The sequence below is a fragment of the Aquarana catesbeiana genome, linkage group LG01 (assembly GCF_042186555.1).
Source record: "Aquarana catesbeiana isolate 2022-GZ linkage group LG01, ASM4218655v1, whole genome shotgun sequence".
Lineage (NCBI taxonomy): Eukaryota > Metazoa > Chordata > Amphibia > Anura > Ranidae > Aquarana > Aquarana catesbeiana.
Window position 1 is genome coordinate 223,056,604 of NC_133324.1, and position 14,033 is coordinate 223,070,636.

Genomic DNA, 14,033 nt, shown 5'->3' on the forward strand with positions numbered 1-14,033 from the left:
AGAGAGGGGAGACATTTGACAGGTAAAGATACACGCAGGAGGCATGTATATCCTTATAGATAACCCCCCTATGGCAGTAGTTTAGAAAGGATGACATTGGGTTTACATCCACTTTAAGGCCAATTTAATTTCTACCCCAAATTGTAGAAAGGAAAGAATTCTGCCTATGATATATCTCAGAGGGTGCCAACCCTTGGATTCACACCAGGAAACGTAAGCCCTCCAGACTCTATCATATATAGTTCTGGAAGTTGGCTTCCTTGCATTAATCAGGGTAGAGATAACTGACCCAGAAAGCTCACCTTTCTTTAGAATGTTGGTTTCAATAGCCAAGCCGTTTAAATTTAGAGACCTTAAGGAAGGATGGAATATCGGTCCCTGAGAGAACAGATCTGGCCGTAGTGTGAGGGACCATGGGCCCTCCACTGCCATCTTTACGATTTCTGCGTACCATTTTTTTTTCCTTTTTTTTTTTTTTTTTTTACCACATCAGAGAATAGTGTCTGGAAACGTATTCAGCTTGACGTTCATTTACAGACCTCCTTAAATTCACATCATTGTGGCAAAGTTTTCTTATCCCCCCCCCTTCCCCTCTACATGTTTCCTGAGCTTTGAGCTGAAATTACACAGGGTCATAAATTAGACATTAGTTCACTACCAATTGATATGGACTTATAGAGTCGCGATGCAGGTACCATATAACAAGTCCAAGGTCAATAATAACAGACTAAAGGACTTCCTGCGCCCGCTCCTCCAGCCCTTTTCAATATTATTATCCAGATTAATATATATTTCCATCACTCTTTCCCCTTGCCCCCTCATCCCTCCCTCCCAACATCCCACTCCCCTATATAGAGTATTCAGGGTTAGACTTTCAACACATTTAGTTAACAAACACAGCTTTTATTAACTATTATTTGTCAGAGACAAGCACCCAACAAGTTATGTACTGGTAGACCAGATCCCTGGCTGCCTAGGGCTTTTATTATTAAATCCCACTCTGTTATATTCTTCACTTCCTATTAAGAGCCTCCTACCTTCTCCAGACATGGTCTCCACATTTTATCAAATTCCTTAAGATTGCCTCTCTTAATATACTCTGTTCTTTCCCTACAAAGGGTTTCCTTTAATATAACAATCCAATCTCTTACTGTGGGGGGTTCCTTTGATTGCCATCTTAATGTGATTGTTTTCCTTGCTTGGAATAGACCTCTCAGAATTGCCACTGTAGTACTCTTCCTCTCCCCCTGTATCCGTCTATACCCCAAGATGCATTCTTTAGCCTCTTTCTCCAGTACGATCCCAAATACATTTCTCAAAGTATCAATCACCCCCTCCCAGTAGCGAAACAACTTGGGACATCTCCACATCATGTGAATGAGGTCCCCTGTTCCCCGGCATCTAGGACATCTATTATCAGATCTTCTTCCAAACTTAGACGTTTTAGGTGTGTAATAAGCTCTGTTTAACAACATCAAGTGTGATATCTTCTGTGGGGGGGAGACTAATATCAACGATCCCATCTCTAAGATTCTCTTCCACTGAGCCTGTGTTATAACTCCCACATCCTCTTCCCACCTGACTTTTTCATCATTGAGTAGGTCTTCACTATTGGCTTCTTTACTCAGTTGATTATAAATCTTGGATATTAACCCCTTAGTCGGGCCTACCTGCAATATACTATGAAGTAGGGGCGTTTCATTCCATACTAAACTATAGTTCCTAAATTGAGCTTTAAGAGCGTGTTCTAGCTGAAGGTACGTATAAAAGGAGCCCGGCGACAGGTTGAATTCACTTTCCAACTCTGAAAATTTCTTCAGAGTATTACCATTATAAAATTGTCTCAACTTTTTAATACCTTGATCTTCCCACTCTCTTACTTTTCCTATCTTATGGATTTCTTGCAAATTTTGATTATTCCAAATGGGAGTATATTCATTACACCCATTGTATCTCATCTGGTTCTTGACTGTTTTCCATACTTTAGTTAACATTATAATTGTTGGATAGGTGTTGTGAAACGAGTTTGCTTCTATTAATGTATTATGTGAGGCGCCCATTAGTACAATTCTACCATTTGGGGTACCCCCTTCCGGGGCTCCGCACCCCATTAACTGCTGCAGTTGGGAAGATAAAAAGTACTGCTGAGGATGAGGGAGAGCATAACCACCCTCCCGTAGTGGGAGTTGAAGTACCCGTAGACGTATTCTGGCTAGTTTCCCTTTCCATATCAGTTCCCTGAACAGGCTCTCGATTTTGTTGAACCACTTCTTGCATATCTACACAGGAGAATTATGCAAAACATACAGCAAATGTGGCAGCCAAATAATTTTTATCAAACTGCATCTTCCTGCCACTGATAAAGGAAAACGTTTCCATATCCCTATCTTTTGTTTGAATTTTGACAAGAGTGGGAGAAGGTGCAATGAAAAATCTGGACTGCCGCACTCCGAATTGGAATAATAAAGGTAAAATCTTCTTTATTGAAAAAATGACATGGTATAAAATGCGTACATTGCTCTGTTGAAGTGATACAGCATAACCCCTGACGCGTTTCACGCTCCCATAGAGCGCTTACTCATAGCTAGAAAGTGGGAGAAGGTTTTTACTAATGTATTGGTTAGGATCCCTAGTCATGACGATTCCCAGGTATTTCAATGCGTCCACTATTACCAATTCTTGCACTGTTATCAAATCGATGGGGTCTATGGGTAATATCTCGGACTTTTCCCAATTTATCTCGAGTCCTGAAAAGCTGCCGAACAACTCCACCATTCTCATTGCCTTTAACAGCGATTTGCTCGTATCCCCCAAAAAAAGCAAGATATCGTACGCGTACAGCGCAATTTTATCCTCACCCGTCCTTCTCTGGAAACCGACTATCTCCGAACTCGCTCTTATAGAAATAGCCAGGGGTTCCATCACCAAGGCAAAGAGCAGGGGGGATAGTGGGCACCCCTGTCTGGTTCCCCTCTAGTTCAAACCAATCTGATAGGTCGTTATTAACTTTTAGTCTTGCCTTGGGTCTATCATAAAGCATTTTAATCCATGCAATAAAAACGGGGCCAAAGCCAAATTTCTCCAACACTCTCCAGATGTAAACCCATTCCACACTATCGAATGTTTTAGTCACGTCTAACGTCAATATCGCTCTTGAGCCTTCATTATCTATTGGGGACTGTAAGTTTAATATTCAAGCTTGTGGGTCTGTTGGCAATAAAACCCGCTTGATCTATATGGACCAGCTTAGAAATAACTTTATTTAGTCTAGATGCCAAAACCTTAGCTAAGATCTTGGCATCAGAGCACAAAAGAGAAATTGGCCTATAGGCGGACACATCAAGGGGATCCTTTCCCTCTTTCTGAATTACAATGATAGTTGCCTCCAACATTGACGCTGGCAAGTGGCCCCCCCCTAATCGCCCCTCCCAGGGCTTTTAATAGCTCTGGAATTAATACTTTGCCATACTCTTTATAGGCCTCAATTGGGAGCCCATCAGGGCCAGGAGATTTTTTATTTGCCATACTGGCTATTGCTTGCTGGAGTTCTACAAGTGTAATTGGCATTTCCAATAAGTCCCTTTCTGCTTGCGAAATGATCGGTATTGCCAGGCCCTCCAAAAACTTCTCCTCCATCACCCGTCCATACTGGAATAAAGATTTTTATAGTAGTCCCTGAATACTTGCAATATCTTTGAAGTCTCTGCTAATATATCTCCACCTGGGGACCTAACAGCAAGAACAGTCGGGGCAGAATTGGACTTTACCAACTGCGCCAGCAGCTTTCCCACTCTTTCTCCCTCAACCCAAGAGACCTGTTGCTGTAGGAGGCACTTGGTCTCCGCTTTCTGCATGACAACTACCTTGTAGTCATGCGGTTTGTCTAGCCATGTTTTTTCCCTCTTAGGAGTCGGATCCATTATATAATTGCTTTCTGCCTCAACCACCTCTTTCTGAATTTTTTCTTCCCCGTTCATAGCCTCTTTATTAAATTTGGCCACCTGCTGAATTAATACCCCCCTAAGGAAGGCCTTCAGGGCGTCCCACAGCACTATAGGTACCATGACCATCTGGGCCATGCTGGAGCCACCAGAATTACTGGCTTTCTTTCTAGCTTGTTCCTGCAAAGAAGTCGAGGCAGCAACTGAATAGGGGGAAAGCGTAGGTCAGTGAGAACTGATCCCATGAGGTTACCAATGCATCCTTTCCGCATGCGAATAGATCCCTTGTTCTGGCCACAAAGTTGATCAACTTTATGTTGAACCTGGATGCTAGAAGATCCACATCTGGAGTCACCCTTCTTAGGCAAACAACCCATAATATGTCGGGGTGAAGAGACCATTCCCCTGGGAATAACTTCTGGCGACTTAAGTAGTCCGACTGCCAATTCTCTACTCCTGGAATGAATACTGCCGAAAGGCATGGAACATTCCTTTCTGCCCAAGTTAGAATATGGTTCACCTCTCTTTGTGCTGAGAGACTTTTGGTGCCCCTTTGGTGATTGAGATAGGCCACAGCTGTGGCATTGTTGGATTGAATCCTGACAGGACAATCCCGTAACCTGAAAGTCTAGGCCTTTAGAGCCAGACGTACTGCTTGAATCTCTAGGATATTGATGGGCAAGATTCTTTCGGTTCTTGACCACTGTCTTTGGACAGTTTTTTTTTTTTTAGTACTTCTCCCCAGCCTGAACTCGCTGGATGACTGGTCTAAAGGATCTTCCTTTCAGCAGATTCTGGGTCAGTAACCACCAAGAGACTAGACTAAAGCTTGAATTGTTCCAAGCAGACAGGCTACTGTTTTGCAACAGTCTTGAATGGAACTGGGCATAGGGAACTGCTTCGAATGAAGCCACCATGGTTCCTAGCAACCTCATGCAGAGGCGAATGGAGGGATTGCCATTTGACCTGACCTGCCGTACCAGCTCTTATGGAGTTGATTTTTGCCTGAGGCAAGAACACCCTTTCCTGGGCTGTGTCTATGATCAGACCCAAGTACTCCATCTTTTTTTAGCGGTATTAAGGAAGATTTCTCTAGGTTGAGAATCCAACTCAAACTTTTTAGATAGTTGGTTGTAGTGCGTACGCTTTGCTCCAAATGAGCCACCGATTGATCTATAAGCAATAGATCGTCTAGGTACGCTACGACTGTTATGCCCTGTGCCTTTAATCTGGCTAGAGGTGAGGCCAACACTTTGAACACCTGTGGTGCTGTGGCTAGCCCGAAGGGCAGGGCTACAAACTGGAAATGCTGCTGTTCTAACTCGAACCACAGAAACTTTTGACGGGAAATATATGGACATGCAGATGTACATCCCTGATGTCGATTGACGCCAGAAGTTCTCCTCCTAGAAGGATAGAAACTACTGATCTGAATGTCTCCATGCGAAAGGAGCGGATCTTCAGGAACTGATTTAGCATTCTTAGTTCTAGAATGGGTCTGACATCTCCATTTGGTTTTGGTGCAAGTCTCCCTCCACACGCTGTGCAACCAGACATGGACTGAGCTAACAGTGAAGACAACCGAGTAAGGTATGTGTATGTGTCTCTAGTGGAGATTTTAAGGCATGACAACATTTTTTCCTTTAATGGAAGAAATAGATGTTTTTAACCACTTCCCGACCGCCGCACGACTATGTACGTCCTAAGTTTGAACGGGGATATCGTTGTTATGGCAGCAGCTAGCTGCCATAACCCCGGTATCCAAGTTTTCGTGCGGCGGCCGGCTTTCAGATAAAAGTGGTCCCTGCGGCGGATTCGCCGCGAGATCACTTTTATCGGTGGCGGGAGAGGGCCCCCCCCCTCCCACCGCGATCCGGTGCCCTCCGCCGCTTACCGGAGCCGTCGGTAGCAGCGGAGGCGATCGCGTCCTGTGCCGTGGTGTGTCTGGAGACGAGTGAGGCCAAGATGGCGCTCACTCGTCTCCATGACACTGCTGGGCGGAAGCGACGTCAAAACGTCACTTCCGTCCACACCTCTTAAAGGCATATTTTTTTCAAATGTCATTTTTCTAAATGACTTTTTTTTTTTTTTTTTTTTTTTTTTTTTATTGCATTTTAGTGTAAATATGAGATCTGTGGTCTTTTTGACCCCAGATCTCATATTTAAAAGGTCCTGCCATGCTTTTTTCTATTACAGGGGATGTTTACATTCCTTGTAATAGGAATAAAAGTGACACAATTTTTTATTTTTTTTTAAACAGTGTAAAAATAAAATATTGTAAAATAATAAAAATAAAAAAAAAAAATTTTTAAACCCCCCTGTCCCGACGAGCTCGCGCGCAGAAGCGAACGCATATGTGAGTAGCGCCCGCATATGAAAACGGTGGTCAAACCACACGTGAGGTATCGCCACGACCGGTAGAGCGAGAGCAATAATTCTAGCCCTAGACCTCCTCTGTAGCGCAAAATATGCAACCTGTAGAATTTTTTAAACGTCGCCTATGGAGATTTTTGAGGGTAAAAGTTTGACGTCATTCCACGAGCGGGCGTAATTTTCAAGCATGACATGTTGGGTATCAATTTACTTGGCGTAACATTATATTTCACAATATAAAAAAAAATTGGGATAACTTTACTGTTTTATTTTTTTATTCAAAAAAGTGAATTTTTTCCAAAAAAAGTGCGCTTATAAGACCGCTGCGCAAATACGGTGCAAAAAAAAGTATTGCAATGACCGCCATTGTATTCTCTAGGGTGTTAGAAGAAAAACCATATATAATGTTTGGGGGTTCTAAGTAATTTTCTAGCAGAAAAACCTGTTTTAAACATGTAAACACCTAAAATCCAAAACGAGGCTGGTCCTTAAGTGGTTAATACCTAAGTTTCTTCCCTTACTTTATCCTCGCAGGATTTCGCTGAATCAACAGAAAATCCAACCTTCACCCATCACGGTGGGCTGCGTTTTAGCAAACCTTCAAGGACCGGGTCCCTAAAAAGGGGTTCCACTCCCTTGGGCTCTGTACAATGCACCCCATCAGGATGCTTTAGGTAATGTTGCAAGACCTAAGCCCTGGGTTCCAGTCCTACAAAGGGAGGCGTTGCAGGCAAAACCTTGTGCTTCGGATACGAGGTACCATCCATTTTCGGCCTCAGTGGCACTTTTGGATGGATCTGGTTTCTTTCTATGGAGGCTATTTAAATCCAGCATGGATCCCTCCTGGAGCTCCTCAGGGCACTTCTTCACTCGTGACCAACACCTTAGACACTGGCGAATAAACTGCTGTGCTCCTGGAAAGAGGAGGGGTTATATAGGGAGTAAATTCCTTTTGATTGGGTTTACCAGTGTCAACACCTGAAGGTGGCCTATAACCCATTAGGTAATTACTTAAGGCTGTGTGTCCCATGATGTACGATAAAGAAATTCTTCGTTTTTGTTATTTTTTATTCTTTGCGCTATAAACAAAGGCCGGCAATTTTAAAAAAAATCATATATATTTTTCACTTTCTGCTGTAAAACATATCCAATAGAAAAAATGTAAAAAATCACATTTCTTAAACTTGGGCCAATATGTATTTTTCTACATATTTTTTGTAAAAAATTTTTAAAAAATCGCAATAAGCGTATGTTGATTGGTTTGCGCGAAATTTATGGTGTCTGCACACTATGGGATTTTTATTTATACTAGTAATGGCGGCGATCAGCGACTTATATCAGGCCTGCGATATTGCAGTGGACATTCTGACACTGACACTTTTTGGGGACCAGTGACACTAATACAGTGATCAGTGCTAAAAATATGCATGGTCCATGTACGAATGACACTGGCTGGGAAGGGGTTATCAGGGGCAATCGAAGAGTTAAATACATGGGGGGTGCTTTTCCTAGTGGGAAGGCATGGATCCATGTTCCTGCTTTGCAGAGATGCAGAATCCATGCCTTTCCCTCCTGTCAGAACGGCGATCTGCCTTGTTGACCTGGACAGACTGCCGTTCTGCCTCTGCTGGATCATCTGCGGGTGCTATATATTATAAGTGTGTGTGTGTTTATTGCCTGCACCCACAGGAATTATCCTGGTAAGAAATTTTCCAGTCGGCAATTTCGTTTGTAGCAGAACTGATTTGAGACTAGCCACTCAATCGCTTCAGTGAGTGGCGGCACAGGGTCCCATTCCTGGGCTCTGCTGTCTGATCGCGGAGCCCGGGAGCAATGCGGCGACGGCAGCACGGAACTAAGAAAGGAATTGACGTTGTTTCTCTTCTCTTCCCTTCCCTTCGTCTCTTCCGGTTCCGCCTCTTTGTTTACCTCGCCATTACCGGCCAGGAAAGCAGCCGTTCAGACCGATTTGTGTCTTATCGGTTGCATTGGGGTCTAATAAACCCCAGATTTCTCCATAAAGAGTTCATGACCCATGCTGTCACAAGCAATGTTCATCCCTTGTAAAAGCAATAAGTTAATCCAAAAAAAATGTATAAAATGTAATAAAAATTTAAAGCACCCCGTGCTTACACGCAAATGTGAATGCTTATGTTATTCCCGCATTCATATGCAAACAGTGGGTTCACCACACGTGAGGTATTGTCGTGAACGTCGGAGCGAAAGCAATAATTCTAGCACCAGACCTCCTGTTTGTCTCTAAACTGGTAAAGAGGTTTAAAGTGACGTCTCTAGAGAATTGTAAGCACCGTAGTTCGCCATTTCACAGGCAGATGCAATTTTAAAGCGTGACATGTTGGGTATCCATTTACTCGGCGTAGCATCATCTTTCACATTCTACAGAAAAATTGGGTAAATATTGTGTAGTAGTGGGTTTTTTATTTATTTTCATTAAAGTATTTTTTTTTTTTTTTTCAAAAATCGCTGCACAAATATTGTAACACCCACTTTTTTGTCCTATGGGGCCTCTGCTAAAAATATGTACGTATGTGCTTTGGAGGTTTTAATTTTCTAGCAAAAAATAGATTTTTACATGTAGGATCAAAGTGTCAGAATTGGCCCGGATACGAAGTGGTTAATATTCAAAGTAAAATCCCCCTCCATCCATATGCTGTATTTTGCTGAAAAAAACACCCCGCTAGCATTTCTTCAGTAAGGGCAGGTAAATCGTGTAGCATTTACTTCCAGGAATCAGTCTGCCCTTAGCTTAGGCATGCAAGCAGGGTTGTGTTCTTAGCTGAGAGCCCCTCCTCCACTCTTGAAGACTCCTGGGATGTATGACATTTGTTTGTCTTGGTGATAGGAGTACTATGACTATCGTTTTGGCAAAACACTCACCATTGTCATGTGCAGATCACGTGCTGTAAGCACAGCAGAGCTAACACAGCCACTGATGCCTGTGTATTCCTCTGAATGTACTCGAGACCTGACCACAGGCATACAGATGTCAGGTAGCTGTGCTGTGCACGCGCCTGAGCTGAGACTGGAGGATTGTGTGATGTCTCCGTCTCCTAATCTCTGGTCCTAAGCAATGCTCAGAGACCAACAGTTTTAGGAGGGCGAGACAAGCTATGGGAGCATTTTTCTTAAGTACAGTCACAGAAGTATGTGTGATTACACAATGCAATAATGAGGTTTTTTTTTTTTTGTTTTTTGTTTTTTTTTTGCGTTTACAGCCACTATGGCCAAAGCTATTTTGGCTATTCTCCTGTAGGTCACAGGAATGCAGTTTGTTCTGTGAAAGAAGAAAGATCCCGACTTCACAGTTCGGTTCCACCCAGATGCATGGACTGGCAGCTGGATTGGCCTCTCAGCGGGCTGCTGGGAGACTGAACCAGCCCCTCCACAGCCCTGGCGCTCCAGTGAGCACTGGAGGGGTAGAGCAGAGAGCCAGTGACTGCCAGTCACTGGCTCTCTGCTCAGTGAAGGCTAAGAACTGAGCAATCAGCAGTCTTTGATCACAAAGTTCTCAGGCTTAGAAGTGGCGGGGGAAATATGCAGCGTTGGATCGATGCTGCATCCACCTAGGAGTATCTATGCAATTCATAGACAAAAGATGTAATGGTTTTTCTACTTTGAATGAAAATAGAAGTGTTCCTTTTTAGATAAAAAGTATCATTTCATTGTTTGTCCCATTTTTAAAATAAAGCTAACCTGCTATGTACTAAGTACATGTCTTGCTTACTACTCTTTAAATAAAGTGTAAAAATTTAACTTTTTTTTTTTTTCACAATTTATTTTTTCCTTTTTATAATGCAGCTAACTGAGCTAACACTTGTTAATATAATTGAATACAAAAATTTGGAACAGAATAGTTGCTCTGAACAATTTTACAATCTTTACATTTTTAATTTTATTGCAGTACCAAAATATAAAAGAATACGCTTGTATTTTTATGTTGTAGGAATCGTCCATCCATGGAGCTCGTCCTTTGGAAACCCCAACCAGAATTTACTGTTCATAAACTCCAGAACTTTACCAGTTGTCATAAGAAGGAAAGAGCAGCATCCAGACATACTCCTAAAACACCATTCCTCAGGCAAGTAGATCCACTGGAAGAAGACAAATCGTACATTTTGAATTTAGACACTGATAATGACCCCTTGTGGGGCAGGGAAGAGGAGGAAATGGAACTTTAAGAAGAATTTTATTTTTATTTTTTTCCAGATAGAAATTTGAGCAGAAGTCGTTTTTTATGAACATTGCCAGCCATAAATTTTTGGCCTGATATGTTGATTTCTGTGGAATTCCAATTTATTATTTTTTTTTTCTTTTTCTGAATACGTGAGGTTTTCTAGAGAACGACTGAAATGGGGAAATTTTCCTCATGTAGGCTGGGATTTCCAGCCTTCACTGCGTTGACACAATTTTAAAACTGTGCTGATTCACATGGGACTTTAAGGACTACAAGTTTAGTGTCAACTAGTCAGCATTCCCCTTATTGCAGAGTGAGAACTTTCTGTTACTTGATCGGCTCTAAACTTATGGTGAAAACAGTTTTTTAAACTGAGATGTTTTGCTTGAAGAAAAAAGGTTATAGAATATATACTTTGGGGCAGTTTTTAAATTGGCACTCAAGTTTTATTCAGTTAATTTGAATATCCTTTAATTTTGTCTTAAAGTGCACCCTTTGGCCAGACTACAGACTTTTAAAATATTTTTTACATATTCCCAACAAACAGTAACAAAGCTTTAAAACAAATTCCTGACCTCTATGTGTAACTCTTACTCAAGCATCACAAGAAAGACCTTTTGATGTCCACTTTCAGTAAGTTTCTAACAGCTTAAAGTGACACTAATTCTAGTTTAAAAAAAATTGTTTTCAGGTACAGTGTGGACGGAAAGTATTCAGACCCCCTTAAATTTTTCACTCTTTGTTATATTGCAGCCATTTGCTAAAATCATTTCATTTTTTTCCTCGATGTACACACAGCACCCCATGTTGACAGAAAAACACAGAATTGTTGACATTTTTGCAGATTAATTAAAATAGAAAAACTTAAATATCACATGGTCCTAAGTATTCAGACCCTTTGCTCAGTATTTAGTAGAAGCACCCTTTTGATCTAATACAGCCATGAGTCTTTTAGGGAAAGATGCAACAAGGTTTTTCACACCTGGATTTGGGGATCCTCTGCCATTCCTCCTTGCAGATCCTCTCCAGTTCTGTCAGGTTGGATTGTAAATGTTGGTGGACAGCCATTTTTAAGTCTCTCCAGAGATGCTCAATTGGGTTTAAGTCAGGGCTCTGGCTGGGCCATTCAAGAACAGTCACGGAGTTGTTGTGAAGCCACTCCTTCGTTATTTTAGCTGTGTGCTTAGGGTCATTGTCTTGTTGGAAGGTAAACCTTCGGCCCAGTCTGAGGTCCTGAGCACTCTGGAGAAGGTTTTCGTCCAGGATATCCCTATAATTGGCTGCATTCATCTTTCCCTCGATTGCAACCAGTCGTCCTGTCCCTGCAGCTGAAAAACACCCCCACAGCATGATGCTGCCATCACCATGCTTCACTGTTGGGACTGTATTGGACAGGTGATGAGCAGTGCCTGGTTTTCTCCACACAGACCGCTTAGAATTAAGGCCAAAAAGTTCTATCTTGGTCTCATCAGACCAGAGAATCTTATTTCTCACCATCTTGGAGTCCTTCAGGTGTTTTTTTTAGCAAACTCCATGCAGGCTTTCATGTGTCTTGCACTGAGGAGAGGCTTCCGTCGGGCCACTCTGCCTTAAAGCCCCGACTGGTGGAGGGCTGCAGTGATAGTTGACTTTCTACAACTTTCTCCCATCTCCCGACTTCATCTCTGGAGCTCAGCCACAGTGATCTTTGGGTTCTTCTTTACCTCTCTCACCAAGGCTCTTCTTCTCCCTCGATAGCTCAGTTTTGGCCGGACGGCCAGCTCTAGGAAGGGTTCTGGTCGTCCCAAACGTCTTCCATTTAGGGATTATGGAGGCCACTGTGCTCCTAGGAACCTTAAGTGCAGCAGAAATTTTTTTTTGTAACCTTGGCCAGATCTGTGCCTTGCCACAATTCTGTCTCTGAGCTCTTCAGGCAGTTCCTTTTGACCTCATGATTCTCATTTGCTCTGACATGCACTGTGAGCTGTAAGGTCTTAAATAGACAGGTGTGTGGCTTTCCTAATCAAGTCCAATCAGTATAATCAAACACAGCTGGACTCAAATGAAGGTGTAGAACCATCTCAAGGATGATCAGAAGAATATGAGTGTCACAGCAAAGGGTCTGAATACTTAGGACCATGTGATATTTCAATTTTTCTTCTTTAATCTGCAAAAATGTCAACAATTCTGTGTTTTTCTGTCAATATGGGTTGCTGTGTGTACATTTAATAAGGAGTAATAAGAGTGAAAAATTTAAGGGGGTCTGAATACTTTCCGTCCCCACTGTATATTCTTACTTCGAAAATTTAAATAAAAATTCCTTTTTATTTTCTTCCGTGGGCAGACTTGTTGCTATAGGGTAGCTTTCTGTGCTCCCATTCCTTTTCTGTGTTTTTCACCAGTGTGCACATGACTGCAATAATGAGCACTGACCATTATGGCAGTGAGGGAGGGGGGGTTTGGGCATGCACGGAGAATGTTACAAGAAGGCTTACAAATGTTAAAATGATTTCATGAAAAATAGATTACATGATCATTAAGTGGATGTGTATTTTGTTTTGAGAATAAAGAGACTGTTTAGTGTCACTTTGAAGCTTCTGCTATGTGTTTTACATTAGAAGCCTGCTGAGAATATTTGCTCGCCATTTAAAAAAAAAAAAGAAAGTGGGGGGGGGGGGGGGTTGGCTGCGGAGGGGATGGGAAGCTGTGATTTCAGTGTCTCTAAGGATTTCTCCAGGGTTTATAGCAACAATGATGAAAGAGGCTTGTTTCAAAGTCCTTTTATTGTGTTTATTCTGGGTGCACTTTATTATGATGGAATGTGTTCGGTATTTCACTAAATGACTACATTAAGGTTTTTTTTTTGTTTTGTTTTTTTTTGGTTTTTGTATGCATAATGTCATGTATAATGTAAATATTTTTCACTCTGCTCTTTTTTTTTAAATAAATTTCTTAAAATATTGGCAAGTTGTTTTTTTTATTTCATCTGTCATGATACCTATGTAATACCCGGAGCATTGGGTTGGTAAAGCCATGGGACATGGAAAAGCTTAGGTATAGAAAACAAGTGTAAATATGGCGCTGTTCTAGTGGAGTAGTTTATTAATGGTAAACCGTCGTTTTTATACCTTTATGTAGTCTCCTAGGCTAGTTATGGAAGCTAGATAGTTTAAATTATATATACTATAAATTAATGACAAGTGCCTAAAACATTGTGTGTGTGCATATATATCACAATGTGGTGCTACAGATTTGTATTGTCCTTTTGGCAAATAAACTGATTCAAACACAAAGTGAGTGGATGAATAAAATAAATATAAAATATAAGAACCAACATGTGTTACAACCTCTATAGCCCAGTTTGCAGTGGTTTTTGGATTGTGCTACAGCCTCTGGCGGCTGCTGGACAATGGGGTTTCAATAGTCCTAGAATGTGTTTCAAATGTGTGGTGTTAAACCAAAAGTGGTGTGGGTTACACTCCGTTGATCACAAATATTTTATATACTAATTTGCAATTATAAAGATAGAATCACATTAAATATAC

General features: G+C 41.7%; 1 protein-coding gene across 1 annotated transcript in view; it reads left to right on the top strand.

Annotated features, from left to right (window-relative positions):
• CCDC117 (coiled-coil domain containing 117) overlaps nucleotides 1-13,451 on the top strand; it is a 41,141-nt gene extending 27,690 nt beyond the window's left edge. The window contains exon 6 of the mRNA XM_073625392.1: nucleotides 10,279-13,451. Coding sequence (XP_073481493.1) covers nucleotides 10,279-10,513 — 235 coding nt within the window. The 3' untranslated portion in view covers nucleotides 10,514-13,451. The remainder of the gene's footprint in view (nucleotides 1-10,278) is intronic.
• The last annotated feature ends 582 nt before the right edge of the window (nucleotides 13,452-14,033 follow it).